We start from the raw sequence: 27392 nt of genomic DNA on the forward strand, positions 1-27392 counted from the left end.
CATGTGTTATAAAAGATAATGCATAGATCTAAGAACTGTTTGGGATCTGCTTATTTTGCTGAAACTGAAAACTTTTTGTTGAAGGTACTGTAGATAAATGTAAAAGTTAGTTGAAATAGTACAGTGGAATCCATGAATAGTACCAAAAAGTGTAGTGGAACCCATGAATAGTAGTAAAAATAAGCTGAATAGTAAAATAAGCTGGCTTTTTAGTTTTTGTCAAGCACACACCTAATGCATAAGCTAGATAATTATTGCACAAAATAAAGAAGAATGGAATTCAAAACTAAACCCATTTGCCATTACAACGCCTCAGTCCCTATGCCCTAAAGGCAACAATCCACCCCCACCATACCGCTCCGTCTCTCAAACAAACTTTGGACTTGTTTGACACTTAGTTTATTTGGTTTATGTACAATATTTTAAGATTTTACATTTTTTCAAGACATAGTTATATTTTTTCACAACTTATTTTTTAAGCCAAATATAAACAAATGAAAATAAGTTATTTCAAACTAGTAACTATGTGTGCATGTTTCTCATTTCCTAATTCAAATAAAGTATTGACTTAGAATTCTCTCTCTCTCTCTCTCTCTCTTCTTTTGGTGAATAGTGTTATTAATTTTGCATTTTTGTAGGCTCTGCATAAGCATAACCCAATGTGAATGCTTTAGACACTGTCTTTGATTTATTGAATAAATTCAATGTATTGCCATTTGATTTTACCTTGTACACCTTAGATAGGCTTCAACTATCTTCAAGAAGTGATTACGCACTAAGTCTTGTTCAAAATTTCTAAATATTTTTGTATCACGTGATGGCTTATATTGAGAAAACAGCTTTTTTTTTTAACGAAAAAACATATAATTAATTGTGGAAATTACCATCGGTCAATTCTTTATATTTTCAACAGCAATTTTGAATTTAACCGAACACGGATTCTTACATTTAATTACCAAAATCATAAAAGCAGTGTGCGGAAATATATATATATATATATATATATATATATATATATATATATATATATATATATATATATATATATATATATATATATATAAATAGACTTCATTTGCTTCCTTCAAAGAAATAGGTTAAGCTCATTGGTCATTAGAGCTGTGTCACAAAAGCCGCGTGGTATTGCTTCCTCTAAAACATGAAGGTAAACACAAGTGAGTTCTGAAACTCGATTTTACTTTTAGCTCTAGCCTCTAAGAAACAAAAACAGCTTTTGGAATAGAGTGTGTGTCTGTTAGAAATTTAGAACTAAATTTTGTTTTTTTAATCTTATGTTATGGCAAAAAATAGTTATCAAGGTGCAAATGCCCTGTGACAAATGCAGAAGCAAGGCCATGAAGATTGCCTCAAAAGCAAATGGTTAGTATATCAAACACTCAATATTTTTTTATTACCCTATCTTTTGAGAAATTAAAGATAAGGTGCTTAATTAGAATGTTAATTAATTAATTCTGTTAGAAGTTAAACTTGTTTTTAATTAATCCTTCATAAATAAGTGAGTTTCATAAATTAATGTAGTGAGAAGTTTATTGAAGTTAATGTGTGGGATTTATGAATGTAAGAGTTAGAAAATAAATTTAGTGAGAGTTAAAGGTTGGATGGTGTACTATATAAACCCATTCGTCCGTCAAGTTCTAAGCAAGAGTTGAAGAGAAATACAAAACTTTAAAGAGTTCTAACTCTTCCCTCTCCACTCTCTCTCCCTTTATTTAATTTGTGAATGTGAGTCTCTTCTATACACTAAGTGGTGTGTGGATATTTGTGAGAGTAAGTGAGGAAAGGTCCATCAATATTTTGTTTTATTTCCAACAAAGTGGTATCAGAGCCAATCGGTTCGTGGTGAGAATGGCTATTGCTAATGGGATGACGTCATTCCAATTTCCTCAACTTACCAAACAAAACTTTGAAAATTGGAGTATCCGAATGAAGGCGTTGCTCGAATCCCAAGATGTGTGGGAGATTGTGGAGAAAGGTTATGTGGAGTCACAAGATGAAGAATCTTTAACCCCAAACCAAAAGGAAGCCTTGCAAAAAGCTCGAAAGAAAGATCAACAAGCTCTTACGTTAATCTATCAAGGTTTGGATGAAACTATGTTCGAGAAAGTTGCAAATGCAACTTCATCCAAGCAAGCATGGGAGATTCTTAAAAACTCTCTAACAGGAGTTGATAAAGTGAAGAAAGTTTGCCTTAAAACTTTGAGAGGCGATTTTGAAGGTTTGCACATGAAAGAATCTGAATCTATTTCAGATTATGTTTCAAGGGTGTTGGCAATTGTAAATCAATTGGAGAGATATGGTGAGAACTTGGATGATGTTCGTGTAGTAGAAAAAATTCTACGGTCATTAACTTCTAAGTTTGACTATATCGTTGTAGCAATTGAGGAATCAAAAGACTTGGAGTCAATGACCATTGACCAACTCATAGGATCATTACAAGCCCGTGAAGAAAGGCTCAATAAGAAGAAGCAAGAGACTTTGGAGCAAGTCCTACAAGCAAAGCTCACCTTTAACGAGAGAGTTTGGCATGAAAGTAGCCAAAGAGGCTGAGGACATGGACGTGGTAGAGGGAGAGGATCTGGAGGAAGAAATGGTCAAAACTCTCCCAATTATGAAGAGAGGGGTCAAAGTTCACAATCCACAAGAGATCGTGGAAGAGGAAGTTTCTCAAGACCATATAGAAGAAGGTATGATAAGACTAATATCAAATGTTATAATTGTCAAAAGTATGGGCATTATGCTTCTGAATGTAAAAATGCTGCTAATACTATTGAGGAGAAAGCTAACTATGTTGAAGATAAAAATGAAGAAGTGGAGCCGACTTTGTTGTTGGCATACAAAGGAGAAAACAAAGAAGAAAATGGTGTGTGGTATCTTGACTCTGGTGCTAGCAACCATATGTGTGGGAATAAAAGGATGTTTAGGGAGATTGATGAATCGGTTGTTGGGAGTGTTACCTTTGGTGACTCATCCAAAGTTTTAGTGAAGGGGATAGGTAAAATTCTTATCCGTTTAAAGAATGGAGATCATCAATTTATTTTTGATGTATATTATGTGCCAAGCATGAAAACTAATACTTTGAGCTTGGGACAACTTCTTGAGAAAGACTATGATATCCAGTTGAAAGATCGTAGTTGCTCAATAAGGAATCATCGAAATAATGTGATAGCTAATGTGTCTATGACAAGAAATAGAATGTTCTTGTTAAATATTCAAACTAATGCTATTAGATGTCTGAAGGCTTGTTTTAAAGATTCTTCTTGGCTTTGGCATCTAAGATTTGGACACTTAAACTTTGGAGGACTACAGTTGTTGACAAAGATGAAGATGGTGAGAGGATTGCCTTCCATTGAGCATCCTAACCAGCTTTGTGAAGGATGTCTCCTTGGCAAGCAATAAGGAAAAGCTTTCCGAAAGAAGCTAGTACAAGAGCAACCAAGCCATTGCAACTTGTTCATATTGATGTGTATGGACCTATCAAGCCATCATCACTTGGTAAAAGTAATTACTTTCTTCTCTTTATTGATGATTTTAGTAGAAAAACGTGGGTATATTTTTTGAAGCAGAAATCTGAAGCATTTGGTGCATTTAAGAAATTTAAGGCATTTGTAGAAAAGCAGAGTAGTTATGAAATTAAGGCCTTAAGATCTGATAGAGGAGGCGAATTCACATCAAATGAATTCAAAGAATTTTGTGAAGTAAATGGGATTCGCTGCCCTCTAACAGTTCCAAGGTCACCACAACAGAATGATGTAGCAGAAAGAAAAAATCGTTCAATTCTTAATATAGCCAGAAGCATGTTGAAGAGCAAGAAAATGCCTAGAGAATTTTGGGCTAAAGCTATAGATTATGCAATCTATTTGTCCAATCGTTGCCCCACAAGAAGTGTACAAGGAAAAACCCCACAACAAGCTTGGAGTAGGAAGAAGTCTACAGTTTCCCATCTTCGTGTGTTTGGGAGCATTGCATATGCACATATACCAGATCAAGAGAGATCCAAGCTAGATGATAAAAGCAAGAAGTATGTGTTCATTGGCTATGATCCAAGCTCTAAGGGCTATAAGCTCTATAATCCGAGCATTGAAAAAGTCATTGTTAGTCGAGATGTAGAATTTAATGAAGAAGGCACATGGGATTGGAGCACCCAAGAAGAGGAGAAGTATGATTTCTTTCCTTTATCTGAAGAGGAAGATCAAGGGAATGAAGTTCAGGAAGAGCCTACCACTCCACCTCCATCACCAGCAGCATCATCTCCCATTCATGAAAGTCCATCATCATCATCTTTACTAGAAGGAAGTTCTAGTGAAAGACCAAGAAAAATGAGAAGTCTCTAGGATCTTTATGATTCAACAGAGATTACTGATGATGTAACACTTTTTGTCTGTTTGCTGATTGTGAACCTACAGGGTTTGAAGAAGCGGTGCGAGACAAAAAATGGAGAAATGCTATGAATGAAGAGATCAAGGCAATCAAGAAGAATGATACGTGGGAGCTTGCAACTCTTCCAACTGGAAAGAAGACAATTGGTGTAAAATGGTTGTACAAGTTGAAGAAGAATGCAAAAGGAGAGGTATAGAGATACAAAGCAAGATTGGTGGTGAAAGGCTATAGTCAACGACAAGGTATTGATTATGATGAGGTATTTGCCCCAGTTGCTCGTTTGGAAACTATATGATTGCTAATTTCTTTAGCAGCTCAAAATCAATGGAGAATTTTTCAAATGGATGTAGAATTTGCATTTTTGAATGGCTACCTTGAGGAAGAACTTTATGTTGAGCAGCCTATAGGCTATGTTGTTCAGGGGCAGGAAGATAAAGTTTTAAAGTTAAAGAAAGCTCTATATGGCCTGAAACAGGCACCAAGAGCTTGGAATAGTAGAATTGACAAATACTTCCAGGTTAATGGGTTTTTTAAATGCCCACATGAACATGCACTTTATTATAAGGTGCATGCAAATGGAGATATCTTAATTGTTTGTCTGTATGTAGATGATTTGATTTTTACAGGCAACAATCCAAGTATGTTTGAAGACTTCAAGTAAGCAATGACTAAGGAGTTTGAAATGACAGATATTGGACTTATGGCCTATTATCTTGGCATTAAAGTGAAGCAAATGGAGGATGGGATTTTTCCTAAGAAGGTTATGCGAAGGATATTCTCGAGAAGTTTGAGATGTTAAATTCCAATCCAGTTAGCACCCCTGTAGAATGTGGAGTGAAGTTGTCAAAACATGTAGATGAAGAGAAGGTTAATCCAACATTTTTCAAAAGTTTGATCGGAAGTCTGAGGTATCTAACATGCACAAGACCAAACATTCTTTTTGGCGTTGGACTAGTTAGTCGTTACATGGAAGCACCGATGATGACTCATTTGAAGACTATTAAGAGAATTCTTCACTATTTAAAAGGTACATTGGATTAAGGACTGTTGTATTCACCCTCTAAAGATTTTTAAACTTGTTGGCTACAGTGATAGTGATTGGGCCGGAGATATGGATGATAGAAAGAGTACTACTACTTTTGTATTCTATATGGGTGATACTGCATTTACATGGATGACCAAAAAGCAGCCAATCGTGATGCTTTCCACTTGTGAAGCTGAGTACGTTGCTGCTTCCTCCAGTGTTTGTCATGCAATATGGCTTAGAAGTTTATTGAAAGAGTTGCAGATGTTTCAAGAAGAAACTACAAAGATATTTGTGGACAATAAGTCAGCACTAGCTCTTGCAAAGAATCTAGTCTTTCATGACTGAAGCAAGCACATCGACACAAGGTATCATTTTATTCGAGAATGTATTGCAAGAAAGGAAGTTCATCTTGAGTTTGTGAAGTCACATGATCAGGTTGCAGATATACTCACTAAACCACTCAAGTATGACACATTCAACAAGCTGCGAGCCTTACTTGGAGTAATCAAGAAAACAAGTTTAAGGGGGGATGTTAGAAGTTAAACTTGTTTTTAATTAATCCTTCATAAATAAGTGAGTTTCATAAATTAATGTAGTGAGAAGTTTATTGAAGTTATGTGTGGGATTTATGAATGTAAGAGTTAGAAAATAAATGTAGTGAGAGTTAAAGGTTGGATGGTGTACTATATAAACCCATTCGTCCGTCAAGTTCTAAGTAGGAGTTGAAGAGAAATACAAAACTTTAAAGAGTTCTAACTCTTCCCTCTCCACTCTCTCTCCCTTTATTTAATTTGTGAATGTGAGTCTCTTCTATACACTAAGTAGTGCGTGGATATTTGTGAGAGTAAGTGAAGAAACGTCCATCAATACTTTGTTTTATTTCCAACAAATTCTACAGGTGTGAACTCGGTGGCAAAAGAAGGGTCTGATAGAGATCAGTTAGTGGTGATTGGTGAAGGTATTGACTCTGCTAACTTGACTTGCTCGTTAAGGAAGAAGCTTTGCTATGCCACTTTATGGAGCATGGCAGAAGTGAAGTACGTACAAAATGAACCAGAAGGTCCAAAACAGAACCCAAATCCGGAAGTTGTTGTGGAGGCAATGAATCCCGAAAGCCCATCTTCACCAAGTTCTACAGACTGTCCTCAGTTACCCATGTACCCTCAGTATCTACCATATCCCATGTTATATGAAGTGGAAGTCTATGATTATACTCCGAATCCAAGTTACTGCCCCATCATGTGATTTGAGGTTTTCTGAAACAACAAGTTTAGGACACAACAATTTTCACATCAACTATTAGGATGTTGTGATTTATGCATAGTAAAACTGGCATCACCAGTGAATCCAAACCAATAATAATTACAACATGCCAAGTCAGTATGTGTAAATAACGCTGTGTTTCTAGCTTTTTTTCCTTTTTGAAATTGCCCATTTTGTTTTTGTTTAGTGCATTGTGTTGTATGTATTGTAACGTTGGGGTGTGTTAGATTATGTATGTTTCTTGCTACGTTGATCTTTTGAGCAATGCCGGAATAAAAAAAAAATGTAACATAGTACATTCTTTTTGAACATATAAGCCTTGACGGGGAGGGGAAGAGAGAATGTGGCTTCGTAGTAGGAGTTCTCATTTCAATTTACATGATACTTGATATGAGTTGAGTGGTTCGAATAGTAGCATTTCAATAAATGTATTGTGTCCACTATGATAAAACTCATTGCTATCACATGGTGTAGGGTCAATGAGTCTTCCTTTTTTATATTCAGCAATATATATATATATATATATATATATATATATATATATATATATATATATTTATATGCCTTGGATCAAGGGAAGTTTTATGGTTCTTGCTTAATATCTAAAGCATTGTATGCGTGGATGGCATATTGGTCTTCATGACAAGCAATGCTGAAGCGTGTAAGATTGGCAATGGCAACAGGATTAACAATTAAGTAATGGATGCTGTGATTAGTGACATCGATGTTTCCTAGCTAGGAGTGCTGATGGAGAGGGTTTCGATTCAATGAACAAAAATATTCTTACTGACACTGCAGGATTATGCAAAAATGGCTGCCTCCTCTTTTAAGAATATATAAATGGTCCCCGAACTCTCAGCTCCCATACTGGTTTCCTTGCTTGCTTTTGTTGTTATGACTGCTGTAATATTAGTACTTTTGTATCGTCTGTTTTTCAGTTTTCTTGAACTTGGTGATTGATGTATCAAAGAGAAAATGATTGATAGAGAAGTTTGATGCTCATGCTTCATGTGCCACAAGGATTTTTTTTTTTTAAATTTTTTTTACCTAGTTGCAATGAGAAGTAACTTTGTTATCTAAACTCTAAATAAGGACAAAACCAGGATTACATCTTTAAGGAGTGAAAGTATTAACAAAAGGATTTTCACCATTTAAGAATAAAAAATATAAGGACTAGAAACTAACTTAAAATATTCAAACACAATCTATCATCAATATTACCAAAAAATAAAATAAAATAAAAAAATTATTTCTTAATTTATTTCAACTCGATCATCTATTAAAATGAAACTCGACATTTTTATTCAATTCCCAAATTATCTATGATTGATTTTGTATCAAATTTTTGTAACAATTTTTCTTTTAATATACAAGATCAATAAGTCTGTTAAAAAATCATCTTACTTTTTTTATTGTGAAATTAAACCTCATTTAATTTTCATAATACTCATGATTAAAACAAGTAAAATATTATCATAAGTTTTTCTATCATCTTTAAATCAAATAAAAATCATATTTATTTATTGTTAGAAATACTGAATTCAATAGTATTGTATTTCTCAATTAAAGAATATACATGTGTGCCTTTATATAAGAGGCATAGGAGTGCAGTACAAGAATGTGTGCTATACAAGTAATCTAGTTGGGCCTAAAGCCCATAACACTATACACGTTAATAGGCCCCCTCAAACTCAAGTTGGGTGTGAGACCAACTTGAGGTTGTCAATCAAAGTACGAAGGTGTCCCTTAGGATGTGACTTGGTGAAGATATCTGCAACTTGATCCGTAAAAGAGACTAAGATTAGCTTGAGAGCACCATGGACAAGATGATAACAGATAAAATGACAATTGATTTCGATGTGTTTAGTCCGTTCATGGAAGACATCATTGTGAGCAATATGAATGGCACGCTTGTTGTCACAATAAAGAGGAGTAGCAGAAGATGTAGACACACCTAAGTCTTTGAGAAGCCATCGTAGCCAAAGAAACTCAGATGTGGTATCAGCAAGGGCACGATATTCTGCTTCAGTACTGGAGCGGGCCACATGAGTTTGTTTCTTGCTTTGTCAAGAAATCAAAGAAGAACCAAAGAGAAAGCAATAACCAGTGGTGGACCTGCGATTAGTGGGATCTCCTGCCCAATCAGCATCAAAAAATGCACGGACAATAAGTAGAGGCTGAGCAAAGTAGAAAAGACCATGGAAGAGAGTGCCCTTTAGGTACCGAAGAATGAGCAGAACAGCAGCATAGTGAGTCAATTGTGGAGCAGACAGTTACTGGCTCACCTGGTGAACAACATAGGAAATGTCTGGACGAGTAACAGTGAGATAAACTAGGCTACCAACTAAGCGTCTGTAAAGAGAGGAATTAGACAATGGCTTCCCCTCTGAGGGAGTCAAATGCGCATTAAGCTCAACCGGAGTGTCAACAGTCTTGCTATCAGTGAGTCCAGCTTGAGACAAGATTTCAACGGCATACTTGGCTGGAGTAATGTAAAGTCCATCTGTAGAATGAGTGATTTCAAGACCCAAGAAGTAACTAAGATGTCCAAGATCTTTCCTCTCAAACTGCTGATTGAGAAAATTCTTGAGTTCTTAAATGCCACTAAGGTCATCACCAATTATGATCATATCATCCACATACAAGAAAAGTAAATAGTGTCTTTGTCAGTGCGACGAAGAAATAAGGCAGAATCATAATGACTAGCTATGTAACCCAAGCAAGAGATGGTAGAACTAAATTTGGCAAACCAAGCTTATGGAGCTTGTTTAAGGTCATAAAGTGCACGTCGAAAGTGACAAACCTTGTTTGATTCAACAAAAAGACCAGGAGAATGTTGCATATAAACTTCTTCACTTAAATCCCCATTAAGGAATGCATTTTTGACATCCATCTGGAAAAGGTCTCATTTACTGGCAACAGCAGCAGCTAAAAGGGCACGAGCAGATGAGATACGAGCAACCAGAGCAAAAGTCTCTTCATAATCAATCTCATACTCCTATGTAAAACCTTTTGCAACAAGACGAGCTTTGTAGCGCTCAATGAGCTCATTAGAGCGGGTTTTAATTTTGTAGATCCACTTACAACCAACCACAGATTTCCTAGGAGGAAGAGTGACCAAGTCCCAAGTATGGTTTTTAGATAATGCATCAAGTTCCTCTTTCATTGCAATCTTCCATAAAGGGTCCGTGGAAGCCTCACGATAGGTGTAAAGCTCATGCAGTGTAGCAAGGGTAGTGTAACAATGATAGTCAAGTAAACGTGCAAGAATGGATCTTACCCGAGTTGAGTGACGAGGTGGAATAACTTGTGCAAGATCTTTAAGTGAAGCAAGAGCAAGGGACCCAAGCTTAGGGTTGGGTAGCTCGTCTTTGACCTGTTCATCTTCCACTTGTTCATTAAATGGGGAACTAGGAAAGGGATCAAGAATATGTGGTGGTTGGACAAAGAAGTCTACAGAAGAATCAAGAGTAGCTATAGAAGGATCAGGAGCAGCTACAGAAGGAATATGTGCCTCATCTGGAAAAAGATCTAAGATAGAGGAGGAAGATAAAGAAGCACGAAAATGAGAGAGCTCGACAAAGAGACGATGTTCCTAAAAGACAACATTGCAGGAGATACGAAGACGATGAGAAACAAGATCATAACATTGATACCCCTTTTGAGTTTTGACATAGCCAAGAAAACAACAAAGCCTTGACCTAGGCTTAAGTTTGTTATGCTCATGTGGCTGATGAAGAACGAAACAAGTCGAACCGAAGGAGCGAAGGTGGTGCTAGTCTGGAGGTGACCCAAAAAGGTGCTCATATGGAGTTTGATTTTGGATGACAAGACTGGAAATGTGATTAATAACATGAATAACATGAAGAGCAGCTTCGCTCCAAAAAGGAGCAGGAACTTTGGCAGATAGAAAGAGAGCACGAATAGTGTCAAGAATATGACGAAGTTTTTGTTTGGCTCTACCATTTTGCTAAGAGGTACCTGAACAAGTTAGTTGATGAACAGTGCCATAGGAATGCAAAACGGCTTGGAAAGCATATTGAGTGTACTCAAGAGCATTATTTGATCGAAAATTTTTTATACGTTTGGAAAATTGAGTTTCAACCATTTTTGCGAAATTAGAATATATACTTGCAATAATTCAGAATGATGTTTCATGTTAAAAATCCAGCTATAGCGAGAGTAATCATCAACAAAGACAACAAAATATCAAGATCCACCAATACTAGAGACAAAGGAAGGCCCCCAAACATTAGAATGAATAAGGTCAAAGATGTCAGTGGATATTGAATCACTAGTATTGAAAGACAAAACTGGTTGTATTCCTAACTGACATGAAACACAATCAAAATTTTTTTTAGACACTGAACTTAACAAACCTCTAGAAGCCAATTGTTGTACTCGAGAAGAAGATGTGTGACCAAGTAGAGCATGCCAAAGTGCAAGGGAAGGAATAGAAGAAACTGCAGTAGCTACAATAACAGAAATAGGAGCAACAAGTGGAAGACGAAGGTTGTCTATGGAAAACATACACCTAACTCTGGGACCGATCCCAAGCTCATGTCCCGTCCTTGGATCCTGCACAATACACCTAGAATATTCAAATATAATGTGATAACCCAACTCAGCTAATTTTCCCACAAAAAAAAAAAATTGTAAGAAAGGTCAGAAACATTAAAGATCCTAGGAACTGAGAGGTTGGAGGTCGAAACGGATCCTATATTATGACTAGACATTGTGGAACCATTTGCTGTGCGAATAGTAAGAGGGTGTGGTGTAGGTTTAAGTTCATAAAATAAGGACGAGTGAGGTGTCATGTGATTGCAACAAGCAAAATCCATAAGCCAAGAGGAAGGAGACATACCAGATAAAGCTGAGAGAAAAGAGGAATAAGATGCATTACCAACCATATGAATGACATTGATGATGATGTTTTTAAGGTCATCTGTGGACATGGTGAAAGTGTGACATGAAGACTTAGACTGTACAGAGACGGGAGCCATTGGTTGGACACTCTCAGTGTTAGCAACAGTAGTAGCAGAAATTGAAACAGCTGATTTGTTGTGATGATAGCAAGTCTCAATATTGTGGCCAAAACGTTTACAAAAATTGCAAAAATGTTTGCTGGATTGTCGGTGACGATTATTGCAACAAGAAGAAGACATGTCCTTATTCTTCATTTAGAAGCAAAATATACAAAAATGGACTGCAAAAATGAAATCTATGCGAAAGACTGGGTAAGGAGCACCTGGATTGCAAAAAGTCAACACTAGAGAAAAGTCAACGGTCAAAGTCCACGTGGGTGACGTCAGCAGGCAAATGGACGATGATGTCAATTGATGTTGCAACAGTGATGACGTCACCTAGGGTTGACGCCAGCAGGTGTAGGCTGGCACGCGCAACGCGCGATGGCGCGTGAAGAAGGTTATCAGTGTGTGGCAGGCTCGAATGATTGCGAGGTTTCCACGATTGAGCAGATCGATGTGAGACGATCACTGTGGTACTTGAAAAATACTTATCGGAGCAAGATGCATAACGAAAACAGTAAGTGCAGTGGTCTATGTGGTGCAAGACTCCTCAACGATAGCAGTTGCAGGTCTAGAACCCAAGGACAACGACTGGAAGACGTCAGAGGTTCTACGGCGAAAGACTATGGTGGCTGCTGTGATGGCGGAAGCCATGTTGAAAATGGAGTAACACCAATAAAGACAGGATTGCTAAGAAAAGGTCAGAGCAGTGGCTCTGATACCAAGTTAGAAATACTGAATTCAATAGTATTGTATTTCTCAATTAAAGAATATACATGTGTGCCTTTATATAGGAGGCATAAGAGTGCAGTACAAGAATGTGTGCTATACAAGTAATCTAATTAGGCCTAAAGCTCATATCACTATACACGTTAACATTTCTCATTATATATTTAATATTCTTTTAAATAAAAATTTAATTAGCATTGCCAAGTTAAAATTTTTTTTAAAATACAAAATAAAAATAAAAATTCGAAGCTACTTATCCTTAGTCTCTCAACATTATATTCTATAATATATCCAATGTTCTTCGAACATGTTGTAAAGCAAAAAAAGGGGGGGGGGGGGGTTTATAAAAGCACTCAAACATTAAATTGTTTAGAATCTTTAGATGGAGTCAGATGGCAACAGAACAACATTTAATCCCAAAGTTCAAAATTTTAACTTTATATCTCATACATCAAACAAGTGAAGTATCAAAAATACAAGAACTTTCTGTATGAGCCTAGCGTATAAGATTCTTTCCCCCAAAACACGTACATATTTGAAAAAGAAAACGAAACCATCAAACATGTTGATAGCAATAAATTTCCTGCCGTCAAAAAAAAAAAAAAAAAAAAAAAAAAAAAAAAAAAAAATATATATATATATATATATATATATATATATATATATATATATACACACATACACACACACACACACATATGGTCCGGTTAATGTATGCTCTTAGAACATATATTAATAAATCCGTTTTTGAAAAAAATTTATCAGGAATTGAAAAAACTGTCAAAACTTTTTCAATTCCCTGATAAAACTTTTTCCAAAAATAGTATACTATTATGTGCTCTTAAGACACATGTTAGTAAAATCCATATATATATATTCGGTCACTAATTCTAAAGACATCAAGTCATATCTAATAGCCCATAAATTTCGTCTTAGGGATTTTTTCTAAAGTCTCTCTAAACTAGGGACCTAAATGTACGTTGAAAGAATATTGGTTACATAATTGAGTAGTATATATATATATACTGCTGCTGATCCACTGTCAACTTAATTCTTTGGAACTGCATCAAATAGCTGTGCACATGATAAGCTGTAAGTATTAAATGAAAAAAAATTAGTGAGTTTATATAAAAATGGTAGACAATCAATCATAATCTACAATATAAGATAATTGTGGTAAAAAAAAAAACTTTTTATATGGTATTAGAATTATTCTATTTCAAAACACAATAAATTTCCGTAAAATGACCATTTAAGGTACGTTTGGATGGAGTGATTTTTTGAAAGATAGAAAACAATAGAGAGAAAAGTGGAGCAAAAAGATAATTTTTGATTGTTTGGTAGAAATGGAAGAAAGGATGAATTTTGGTAGGGTCCGGTGTTTTCCCACCGGTCCACCAAAAGCAAATCCAAGAAATAAACAAGAGGAGAAAAGATGTATTAGTGTGAAATGATATGGGTACTCTCATTTATTATTAATGCTGTCGTGTGGTGTGGTACAGTGTCTCTTCGTGCTTGCTTTTCTATTCAAATTATTGTTTTGTTCTCATCCGTAAGAAAGGATGTCATAGGCTGATATATTATAATGTTGTAGGACTACTTGGGTTGGGTTTGGATAGTGGCATACCTAGCGTTTTGCGAGTGTGCGTTTTTTTGGCTGATCCCGTGCACTGTTCACGGGACCTGCAAGTACGGATTTCAGTAAATATTAAGTTAAAACTGGGTCTCACGGTACTATTTACACATTTAAAAATTATTTTGCTGCAGTATTTTCAATTTTAAGTTTTTAGTTTTCAACAATAAGCGGTATCCAAACAGACTATTGGTTAGCACTCAGGACTTAACGTAGTTGTTAAGATCTTGACTGACTGTGTGTAATGGAAGCCACCATTCCATATAGCTTTAAAGACTAAATAGGAGTATTATTTGAAGATGTTGATTGCTAACATGATTGTTAAGTGGATGGAGAGTGAATTAAACTCCAACCATGCATATAGTTTTTTGATAGGCGTGTATATATAATTTCAACCTATTACATAGGCAAAGACATTAATTAGTTTTTTATATAGACAAGAGTCAAATTCCAAATTCCTTATTCAAATAAGAAGAGACTTTATTAGTTAAGTTAACTGGAACTTACAACCATATTGTTAAGGGAATTAATTATTGCATGTGTTAGTTTATATCATCTGGATATGTCACCTATTTTATGTGTTAAATTGAATCTTGACATGCTTAAAAATATGAACATCGTATTTAAAATCATGGACATTGTATGTATGGAATGTACACTAACCAATATGTAAAAATATTTTTTTTGATAGTTAAATTCTTGAATAAATTAGGAATTCCAATTTCTTTGTCTCTTCTCAGCCCACCATCTCATTATATCTAAACATATATTCTTCTTTTGTTTCTTTTTATAAAATCAAAGAATAGAGAATAGAAAATTTATTCTCCTTTTCTTTTCCAAAAAGGAAAGAGATCTTGAAGAATGTGTGTTGTTTAGTGTTCAGTCCCAAACTATATACTTTATTTTTCTCTTTGTCTTTGGATTCTTGTCTAATGATTTAGTGTAATTCTGCATGTTAGAATAAAATATAAAGATAAAAGTTTCTATTTTCCTTATCTGATTTTTAAATGTTCTCACCTACCATCTCCTTTAACTTCATTCCTATGAATACAATGTATCTTAGGTTTTCTAGTAAAATCAAAAAACAAATTTCAATTAAAAATTGGATGGTAATCAAGACTCAAGACCCCTCAAAATTCACTCATTACTTTTGCATGTTCTCACTTTCTATCTTCCCTTATCTCCTCCACCAGTCATATACTTATCTCCCTATTTTCTCTCTCCCCCATGTTTCTCTCTCTTGTGCTATTAGAATTATGAAAATGATAAGAAGTTTCTAATAGTTTAAAATTTTGAGACAATCAACAACTTAAAAGTGATATTCATAAATGTGAGTAACTTCAAGGATTCATTACCATCAGAATTATTAAATCTTTTTATGATTTTCATTCTTAAAATGATGATTAAATTATGAGAAAATTGCACTTTTTCTCATTGTCATCAAATTAGTTGCCTTAACATTTGTTTCTTTCCCAATATTCTTTGATATTGCTTACATCTCTTCTTTCTTTTTATTGATAGACATTGGGATTAGGGGAAGGGGGCGGGGAGCAAGCGGGGTTCAAATAACAAACATTAGACACTATAAAAGAATGTTAATATTACTAGGTTATTGCTTGAACCCCTTACCTATAGGTTCTACAAATTTTTTTGCTTTTCAAATTTCTCTTATTTAAAAAAAAAGAAAAAGAAATTGCACTTCCCCTATACATATTGGTACGTACAATTATGATGTCTTCCTAAATTTCAAATAAGAAATTTACTCTATAATATCTGTTAAATTTAGCAAAATATTTGAAATTTCATTAGACATGTCTTTCAGTTTTTTTTTTTTTTTTTTTAATCATAAAATTTATTGAAGATCCTAAGGAAGAAGGTACACTACAAAAAAAGGGGGCTATCCCAGCGTTTTCAAAAGCACTAGGATAGCCCTAAAAAGCGCCGGAATAGGCAAAAAATGCCTATCCCAGCGCTTTTTTTCCTGGAACTTGCAACTGCCACGCAGTGACAGACGATATAGGGTCGTCGGACTTGTTCTGGCATTTTTACTTGTGTCGGGACAGCCTTTATGAAAATAAGAATATAACCTATACCAGCGCTTTTGAAAGCGCTAGCATAGGCAATACCTATTCCAGCATTCTCAAAAGCGCTGGTATAGGTCTTCAATGAATATAATTAAAAAAGCCTATGCCAGCGCTTTGAGAATCGTCGGTATAGGGCATAATAGTCTTCCCTACACCCATACCCAATTCCAGCGGCTTTTAAAGTGCTGCAATAGGGCATTTTTTTTTTATTAAAAAAATTAATTTTATAGCACCTGAAATGTACCTACAATACATATTTTATAGCACCTGTAATGAACCAAAATTCATATTTTCTAATAGCAAATACAGTACCACATTAAACCAACAAACTAAATATATTTAATTATAATTATTTACAATAGCAAATACAATCCCACAATACCAACAAACTATTTACACTAAAATGACACAAAAATGAGCTAAATTCACAGGTATTTTAATATACTTTCAACTAAATACATTAGATTATACTCTTAATTATTACACTTAATTTTCACTCAAATTTCAAAGAAAAATATAAGGCAATAATTCCTCGCATCTACTGATTTAACTAAGCTCAATGTCCATGATCTACAACATTGATTATGACAATGCATTTAATTAATAATACAAAATACATTAGGTTGACAATTACACTTTCAACTAGTACTTTACATGATACATCCAAAAAAACAACAGGGAAAAGATAAAATGGTATAACTTTCAAATATACTAATACCAACGAAAAATAAACATGAACAGAATGTTACTAGATACATCTCAACAACAATCTTAATCAGCTAATAAACAAGAAACACTCTTCATTATAAAAATATATACACACACACACACTACTTCATGTCCACCAATGAAATGTATAAAAGATATAGCCTACTTCATGTATAATTCACCAAAAACTCATAGCACAAAATCAAGAAGAAAATGAGAAGAAAACATACCAATAGCAAAATCAAACTGTAATGCTATGTTCACAGCCAACTTATGTACAGCTTTTAAGGTATCACTTTCCTAGTTATAGTTATACTTTTACACTACTTATTTTGTAAAACTAAACTCATCCAAACAAACTCAAGATCAACTTAACATAAATTATGTACTTCAACAGTGATGATTGACAACTGAATAATAGTAGAATAATTAAATGACTATATTTCATGAAAGTGTGATTCTAAGGAAAGAATTGGGATAGAAAATAAAATAAAATGCTTTACCGAGGGAAATACTCCATTTGTCTCTTGCCTAACAGCATCAATTGAGTTTGTGCCCAAGTAGCTGAAAAGTGATAAAAATAAAAAGAACACATAACCAACATTTTCACTAATTTCCACAAAAACTATTGTATTACCAAAAAAATAAAAAAAATTGACAATAGAACAATTACATCCATAGTCAAAGTTGTACATATAGGAAGGCTAACAATTATGTGGAATCCAAGAAAACAATATGGAAAAAAAAAAAACATGATTAATCCAACTCTAAGGCTCCACATATTCATGAACATTCACAACTCCTAAATTTTCTTTCTTAGCACTATATCTAATTCAGACACATACCGCCACTTTGAAAAAGAAAAGATACCCATGAGTTCATAATAGGATTTAGTAGGCCAAAACTTAATGGTTATATAGCATACCTGTAGCTGACTATGAAAAAAGACACTTTTTGCAAGGCCTGTGATTAATCTACTAAAGATTGGGTCCACATAGCATCCTTAACAAATTTGACTCCTAGACACAAAATTTCCCCAGCAATCACACCCAAAGCACCTTAATTGCTAGAACCCCAAGCTATGTCACCTTTTAAATGATATATGCTTAAGGAAGCCAACATGTTTTTTTTACAATGGATAATAATGCAAATAAAATCAAAACTCTTCACAGTTAAATTACATTAAAAAGAAAGGGTGAAAAACAAAACTAAAAGGACAATGTTGAGTCATGAAAGGTAACTTTTATGTTCCCCCTCTTTCAACTATACTTTTATGTGGTTAGAAAATACCTTCATTAATGAAATACCCCCTATGCAGTAAAAAAATGTTACACACATACATCCTAAGCCTAGAAAATGGCATAAATACCCTTGGAACTTAAGAAATTATTAAAATGTTTAAAGAGTATGAGATCATTCCTTATATTTGGGGGGGGGGGGGTATTTTGATCATGCTATAACATTTCTCTAATTTTTCTATCATTATAACGCTGCCTGCGCAGGTTCTTTGATCATTTTTCACGCTTTAGGGGTGTATCGATTATTTTTTAGGTTTTGAGTGCATTTCAGACAGCTCCAATGATTACGGGGGTGTTGTGGTCATTTTTTTATTTATAGAGGTTTATTGGTCTTATTTTACTCATCGAGGGGTATTCTGGTCTTTTTCAAACATAGGGGGATATTTATTGTCGGTTTCCATGTTTCGGGGGGGTATTTTCTTAATTTTATGTACTTTTTTGGGGGGGGGGGGGGGGGGGAGGTTGCGCATTTTTTAAATTTTCGAGAGTGTTTAAGTATTTTTTAATTTTTTTTTTTTTTTAATTTTTTTTTTTTTTTTTTTTTTTTTTTTTTGCGGTGCATTGGTCTTTTTTTTTTGGTATCAGGTGTATTTTGGGCATTTTTTGTGGTTACAAGGCCATTGTGATAATGTTTTCAATTTATAGGGCCATTTTGGTATTACTCAAGTAATCGAGGGGTTTTCCACCTTTATCATTTTCTACCTTTTAGTAGGTATTTCGGTCATTTCGATGTTTTGGGGGTATTTCGGTCATTTTTTATGTTTCAGGGGTGTATTAGTCATTTTCTGGGTGTCGGTTGTGTTTTGGACATGTTTTGCCTTTTTTGGGGGCATTGTGGTCATTTCTAAGACTTATAGAGGTATTTTGGTCTTATTCAAGTCATTGAGGGTATTTTGGCTAGTTTTAGGCACAAGGGGTACTTCGGTTAGTTTCAATGTCTTAGGGGGTGCTTGGGTCATTTTTGATGTTTTGGAGGGTATTTCATTCATTTATTAGGTTTCGGGGGTATATTAGTCTTTTTTCTAGGTATTGGGGGTTTTTTGCTCTTTTTCGATGTTTTGGGGGGTACTTTGGTCTTTTTCTAGGTTTAGGGGAGTATTGGTCATTTGTTAATTAACAAATCCCTATAGGTAACCTATCCCAGTGCTTTTAGAAGAGCAAGAATAGAGTCACCCTATTCCAGCACTTCAAAAAGCACTGGCATAGGATCACTCTATTTTGAAGCGCTGGGATAGGTCTCTCTCCATTCCCTTATGGAGTGATCCTATCCCAGCACTTTTTGGATAGGTCTCTCTCGATTCTCTTATGGATTGATCCTATCCCAGCGCTTTTTGAAGCGTTGGGATAGGGTAACCATATTCCAGCGGTTTTCAAGTGTCACGATAGGATAGTTTCAAAAATTAAATTAATTAAAAAAAATATTACCCTAACCTATAGCGGCGGTTATAAAACGCTGCAATAGGGCATCCTATACCAGCGTTTTTGAAAATTGCTGCTATAGGCCTCCTATTGCAGCGATTTATAAAGCATCGATTTTGAGCTGTCGTAATAGGGTTTTCTATACTAGTGGTTTCAAAAAGCATTGGTATAGGCTTCTCTATTGCGGCAGTTTTTAAAAACGCTGGGAAAAAAAATGCTAGGATTGGAGGATTTTTTGTAGTGGTAAAATTAGAAAAACAGTGATTTCCATAATCAATCAGTTGAATTTTAAGGAGAACATTGAAACTTGCAAGTACAACAATCCATGATTAAGGGATTGAAAGTAGTATTAACTCCTTAAATGATTTAATGATGGTTCCAAGATGGTGATGGTTGAAAGTTGTTGCCTGCTTGATTGGAGTAGTGTTTGTTTTGTATAGCCTACAGGTCCACAGGAAATGTATTGTCTTGATCACTTATGGCTCATTAACCGTTTGGTAATGTTGTTCTAGTAACGTTGTTTGTATTTTTTGAAAATACGTGTGGGTGAAAAAGTGTGTCAAAATACGAGTAATGTTGTTTACAAACTAAAAACATCTGTTTAAACACATGTACCAAACGGGCCCAATTGAAAAAGTTATCAAATCAATTATTATTTTTTATTTTTTCATAAAAATTTCCTAAAATTAGGCATATATTAGTAAAACCTTTGTTATTATTATTATTATTATTATTTTGCTATAAGTAAGTAGTATTATAGTCTTGGCTAGACTTTCTAGTTTTGTGTCCATAAAACACCTCAAAATTCATTAATAGATAATATGGTAAATAAAACTTGGGACAACCGGATTTGTAACACATTGTTTAAATTCATTGAACCTACTACCAAAATATACTTGAAGGACATTGTTAAATTTAAGGTACCGCTTTGATGAAATGAGTTCTGAAAATTTTCGAATTTTCAATAGTACAGACTACCTAAAAATTTATTTAGTGACTGATTGATTATTTACGACCATCAATGCCAGTTTGGAATGCAAGTTGAAAGGTGAGGATAGTCTAATTGTTTTTTCTTCTCTTGTGATGTTTTTTCTAAAGAAATGTCTTTTTGATTTGTTATTGTTTGATGAAGACACTTATAATTAACAAAAATACGAACTAAAGCTTGGCTATTATGGACATCTTTAAACACTCTATGTAGTTTATACTGGGTCTAAATAATGAAGTTTAACTCAATAATTTTTTTTGTATTTTTAAAATAAAATCATATGTCTCATTTTAAGTATTCTATTTTATGCTTTACCTAACCTCAATTGAAAAAAATTATTTTATGCTTTACCAATAGCACATCTCTTTTGTTCTCTTATAATGTAAACAAAGTTTGAAATGAAATAAATAAAGCGAATACATGGCATTTAGTAGTTGGTATAGTAAAAAATGAAATGCCAAGAATGGAAAAAAAAAATTATCAATATTTTTGAATGAATTATAGGAATAGACCACATCTCTAAAAAAAATCAAATTAACATACAAATAAGTGAAGAAAAACAATATATATCTAAGGGTTTTTTTTTTTGTTACTTTAGGCTAAACACATTTCACACAATAAGTGTCCCAAAACATTTTCAATGATATGACCTGACAACATCTAAGTATCTAACCCCGCATATGATTGAGGAAAACAAAAATAGAGATCTAATTTAGTTATATATGTAAGATTCAACTGAAATATTTTAATAATTAAAACACAATTGATTATGAAATAATAGAGTTTTAATCGCTTACCACTTGATGTATGGGAAAATCCACAACAAAATAGTAAATCACGTGTGCACTCAACACATATCAAATGCAATTCCTCCTTTCAATTTCAATACAGTTTGATGGGACGAAATAATCACATCTCTCTCTCTCTCTCTCTCTCTCTTTTGTCTTCATTAGTGGGATAGGGCCCAATACTCATCTCTTTTTTTTTTTTGGGTATTATATTTATAACTTTGTTTGATTGGGTTTTCCTTTCGGAAGAGATAGTTTAATTGGACCCTGTAATGATAACGTAGCATCTAAAAGCTAGGATCGGCCCAATATTCTTCTATCATCTAGCCCACAAATCGCAATTCCCAAATCATATTCAACTAGCCCAAGTTTCAATCAGTCACTAAGTGCACCATTTTGAGCCATGTGGTGGACTAGCTTTGGAAAACTCCTGGACTAAGTTGGCCCAAAAGACCCAAAGATCACACCATTATTACTTAGCCTATGTAACGTAGTATATCAAATTGCATCAAAGACAATAGCTAATAGACTAAAAAAGAGTCCCCTTACCATTATTAATGATACTCAAAGTGCTTTTATAAATGGTAGGCTTATCACTGATAATGTTGTTGTTGCTTTTGAGGTCATGTACCATATTAGCCATAAAAAAGGAGAGAGGGTTAGGGAGATGACACTAAAACTAAATATGAGCAAGGTTTATGATAGAGGGGAATGAGAATGTCTAGATAAAATAATGGAAAAATTGGGTTTTGAGGGAAAGTGGAGGAGATTAACTATGAAATGTGTAACCACTGTAACCTATGCTATAAGGATCAATGGGAGTCCAAGAGGATATATTGTACCAACTAGGGAATTCGTCAAGAAGACCCTCTATCCGTCAAGAGGACATATTGTAAACTACTTCTTGAAAATACATGATATATAAAAAAAAAAAAAAAAAATTTGCATAAATAGGTAAGAGTTAAGAATTCTCATGGTTCATGAAAACAAAAAGAGTATGATATTTCTTTATTTAACAAAATTAAAATGTTTTAATGATTATAGTGCATGTGCTTATTAAATAAATAAAAAATGTAAATCATGCCAATCCTGCAAGAAGTATATGGGTTTGGCAACAATGGCCTTCCAAGTCCTTTATGAATGTTTTTTAGTCATGTCCTGCTTGGATTTCTCTCTTTTATACCCCCAAAAAAAAAACATCATAAAATAGTCAACCACACTAGCTAACCTAGTAAATAACATATAAATTTCTAGTGATTTGAGTTTTTAATATCTCTCTCTCTCTCTCTCTCTAAGCTTACCTGCATGGCCCCCTTTATATATACATGAGCAGACCTTTGTGTATTCTTGATTTGTAGTAGTTGAATGTATATCTTAAATATCAAGAGCCTAAGGTTATTAGTAGGGAAGAAGAGGAAGCCTAACATGATAAAAAAGAGCTTGTCAGTTAAGCCAAGGTGACTTGCGTGGGAACCAGAGAAGGTTTGTAGACCATGTTAAACACTTGAAATCTCTCATAGGAAGTAGGCAAGTCATCCTTGGCTTCCAAACAAAACTCTTATCTTCATGTAAGACCTCCCTTCTCCTTTACAATCTCCGTTTTACGTGGAAAAATAATAGTGTCAAAAGCTTAATTGGGGAAGAAGAGAAAGTCTAGCATGAGAGAGAAGTGCCTGTCAGTTTAGCCTAGGTGACTTGCGTGGAAACTAAACGAGGTTTGTAGACAATGCCAAACAGTTGAACCTCTTGAAAGTAGCAGGCAAGTCATCCTTGGCTATCAAACAAGACTCTTATCTTCATGTTAGACCTCACTTCCTCTCAAATGTTCTTGCTCTAATGGGAAGTCTTAGAGTTTCAATTTATAGGCAATGAAAGAAGAGAAGATTAGAATCCGATCAATTCAAAATTTTCCCGTGCACCTCACCATTTTGCCCCATGTAGAAGTTCTCTTTATCTTTGCATATTTTTCCTCTCGTCAAGTGCATTATTTGGCTGCCCTAATGGAATATATTCCCTTTAGTTGAGGGGACCCAAATATAGTATTATTTTCATGTAGCTCAATCGTGAAGAAAGAATTTTCACTGTAAGAAAACTCATGCATCTTGGTACTAGTCACATGGCTTCTTGATCATACCACTTGTCGTGAATATGTACCTGACTAAGCTCACTTTTAAGTTCCTTCAAAGGATGTGCATCGCAAAAAGAATCAAGATCCTCAAAGATATTTTAGAAAACCCTACTGCATAGAGTTCCCTTAATCCTATCATTTCTTTTAAAATAAGCATTCATATTATTTATTGTTGATATTCTTCTATTAACAAAATCTCTTAAAATAATAGTTTTTAAAACTACTCCAAATATGTAATGTCAACGTGAAGTAGACGGCATTTCCAGAGTTAAGGAAAGATAATAAATAAAATGGATATCCAGATAGAAATATGGATAAAAGAAGAAGGAAAACACATCAACCAACTTGCATTTAAAGCTTTTGTTTAAAATTTTTTTACCTGAAACGCCATAGCTTAATTTTCTTGTGGCTGATCAAAGAAGGTGTTTAAATCAAGATCCTCTAACAATTCTTATGGACAATTTGAAGAGATTGACTTGTGGAAGATGACGAAGAAGTGTAAAAAGTTAAAAAGAAAAAGAAAACTATATTGTTAAAGATGAAATATGTGTAGAAAAAAAAATTCTCATACTTGTACTATTCTCTGCACTTATCTATTATCTCACATGCTTCTTCTATTATTATTTTTTTAGCCTAATAAGCTATTTTATTTTATTTTCTAGCTAGTAACTAGATCACCAAAAAAAAAAAAAAGATAACTTGACTGACCTTCTAGATACCATAAATTCAAATGGTTTTGCCCTCGCAAAAACAGCATAAAATCTTAAGAAAGAAAGAACAATTTTGAAGTTTGACTAAATTTGGAGGTAAGGCTTTGCTGATAGAAAGCTTTCTACTTTACAAGATCAAAAGTAATACCCCTTTAGAATCTTTTGGGAACATGATTCTAATGGCAACACATCTATCCAGTTGGACACGTCCACCTGAAAGAGAAATGTCAATGCGTTGGCCGGCCACTAAACTTAAGGTTTTTGTTCTGATTGACTTTGTGTTTTACTTTTAGTTTTAGGCTCTCACATCATGCATTCAAGGTCTAGGATGTTTTTCTTTTTACCATAACTAGCTAGTATTTTCCCTAGGACTTTTGAAAGTAGTTTTCATTTAACTATATAATTACATTGACCAATGCAATACCAAAAAAAAAAAAAAGTGCTATTTTTCTAAAATGATAATTGAGTTCAATTATGTGACACATTGGTTCACGTAGTCACATGAAATGTACGTACTTAAGTTTTTTCCATAATACAAATCCTTTGTAACTGTAATGCACATGGTAGTTAGAACAAAATGTTAAAATTTTAAAAATTTTCCATAAAGTCATTGTGAAGGCTAGGTTCTATTAAGTAAGTTGACTAATCGATGTCTCACACAATGTGCATATACGCTATTAGTTCATTCTGAAATTTTTAATAAAAATTATTTTTAAAGTTCATATATAATACTTATTATGTGTTATAATATTTGAAAAATAAATTTCAATTATAATTACACGTTATTGGCTATATTTGAAAAGTTAATTTTGATTATATATTATGTGTCGCTAAAATGAGTTAAAATTTATAATTTTGATTAGTTCTACCCTAATATACTCTTCTTCTTCTTCTTCTTCTTCTTCTTGATTAGTTCTACCCTAAAACTTACAGGCTCCAATGTATTTTGATTGATGTACAAACTGCAACAAGTTGGAGCTAAATTAAAATTTAGAGTTTAAAAAAAAAAGTGTTTAGCATTGGTAGATTAAAAAATATATCTTTAAAAATAAAGTAGAACCGCAATTTATTCAAGAGAATCTAAAATTTGAATAGAATGTCCTTAAAAAACAATTAGGAGGCGTTGGTTCGCTATTATGTACCCTTGATGTGATGCACATGCATTATGGAGATGTAACATTAAGGTGTTTGGTTCACTTAATTTTTTTCTAACATTAAAATAGTGCAAGATTACAAAATACATCACATGCATTACGGTAATGTGATGCACATGCATAACAGATTGCTTGTCAACCACCCCACTAATTGAAATTTGAATTCTTTGATGCCAAAATTTTCTCTGATCAAGAGGAAGTATGATTCCATCTCACCATCCTTTGTCATTGACTTCCATCACCTTCTGAATTTGAAATATAGCATAAAGCTCACCGAATGTTTGTTTGATAAAGCTTTTTTCTTTTTATACATGTAATATTTTTTAAGTCTAAATTTATTTCAAGTAGATAAGTTAAACCAAACACACAGGAGCACCATTATTGAGCCCATCTGTGGTACAAAAGTCTTTTGATGGTAATTCCTAGAATAACTTGCACAAAAGTATGTAACTGATCACATGCCATAGCGTTATCTATCTATATTACTTATAATATTGTTATCGGTATCGTATGATACATGATACATTGTATCTTGTATAAAAAGTTATATATTGTAAAGATGTATAGAACATTCTCAAAAGAACCGTATGATCCAGGATTTCCAATTTTGAGATGGACCTTTCATATGCTCCAAAATACACTCACACAAATTCTAAAATAACAAACCTTTTAGTTTAATTTTATGTCCTAAAAAAGAAAACAAATTTTTTTTTTAATACCAAATAAAGATAGTAGCTTACATAAACATAAACACATTGGGAGTGACTGCTCGGCTGCTAAAGTTCTACATTCAAATAAAGCTACATTAGTAACAAACAAGATAATAAACTAAGTATCAATATTTGGGGTGTCAAAATTCGACACGATCTACAAACACAATACGAAATTAACAAGTTATGAGATGAGGCTTAATAAATTTGTATTACATTCGGGTTAACACAACTAATTTGTTTAATAAACATTTCCTGTTAGTGTCCACCTCATAGAACCCATTTGACTTGTCTGACTTGTTTAAGTATATATCATTTTACCAATATACCTTTCAAAACCCTAGATATATAAACTTATTTTCTTTCCTAGTTGCATTCTCCAAAGCCCTATTGCCACCTCTCACTGTCGAACCTCAATCTTGCCTCACCTTGTTTTCTTAGCCACCATCATCCTTCGATCAATGCGGTGCCATGTCACCGTCGCCCTCCTCCTTCACTTGTCTCTATCACTCGAAACCCTAGTCACCGTTGATTTTTACTTTTACCTTTACCTTTACCTTTGTCTGTTTCCCTTAAATTGATTGCTTGAATCTTACATTAGTAGTTATGGTTTTTTTTTTTTTTGACATATTATGATAGATTATTTGTGATATTGAAATATGTTTTTAATTTTAAATGATTATTTGTGATGCATTTACTCTGTTAGTTTTGAATTTTATATTGAAAAAAATATATTTGTTTAGTTTTTCATAATTTAGATCAATTGAATTAAAACTAAGATTTGAATTTTCTTTCACTTTGATAAAATCTTATAAACGGGTCAACATGATTTACCAGTTTAATATATAGGTCGTACTTGGATTTAAGAATCCTAACTTGTTTTATAATCATGTTACATTAGAGTTAACTCATATAATCAAATATTCATAAATTAACATGACAAGAACCTAACATGCAAATAGAAGTTGCCACCTCTAACCAGTATGCTAAAGCATAGTTAAGAATCATAAGATATCTTCGATTATGGTTGTAGTCCACCATGGCCAATGACTCTTAACCTTCCTAAAGAAAACGAAAGGTTAAAAGAGTAATTTGGCTCTCATAAAACTTACCGAAAATTTTGCCAACAATAAAAAACACATTGCACCGAAAACCTATTCACTCTTTCACCCACGTAAAAGTTTTAAGTTCAAACTCCCCATTATTATCAAACAGTCACTAGCAGGTACAATTTTATCAGAAATTTGTCCATCCCTATATCCTCATGTCCCATCTTTAATGCAAACCTTAAAATTTTAAAAAATAATAATAATAAAGGACCAATCTTT

At 33.8% G+C, this 27392-nt stretch overlaps 1 protein-coding gene across 1 annotated transcript; it reads left to right on the plus strand.

Annotated features, from left to right (window-relative positions):
* Positions 1–1295: 1295 nt before the first annotated feature.
* LOC142638249 (heavy metal-associated isoprenylated plant protein 47-like) lies at positions 1296–6670 on the plus strand. Its single transcript, XM_075812270.1, has 2 exons — positions 1296–1380; positions 6324–6670. Exons 1-2 carry the CDS (start codon positions 1326–1328, stop codon positions 6668–6670), a joined length of 402 nt encoding a protein of 133 aa, XP_075668385.1. The 5' UTR covers positions 1296–1325.
* The last annotated feature ends 20722 nt before the right edge of the window (positions 6671–27392 follow it).

Source organism: Castanea sativa, chromosome 6 (genome assembly GCF_040712315.1).
Source record: "Castanea sativa cultivar Marrone di Chiusa Pesio chromosome 6, ASM4071231v1".
Classification (NCBI taxonomy): Eukaryota; Viridiplantae; Streptophyta; class Magnoliopsida; order Fagales; family Fagaceae; genus Castanea; species Castanea sativa.

Bases quoted from the DNA above. Each gene is read 5' to 3' on its own strand.
- LOC142638249 (XM_075812270.1), top strand. From the start codon at position 1,326: ATGCCCTGTGACAAATGCAGAAGCAAGGCCATGAAGATTGCCTCAAAA. The intron at 1,381-6,323 runs GTTAGTATATCA...CAAATTCTACAG, and splicing joins GATTGCCTCAAAAGCAAATG to GTGTGAACTCGGTGGCAAAA.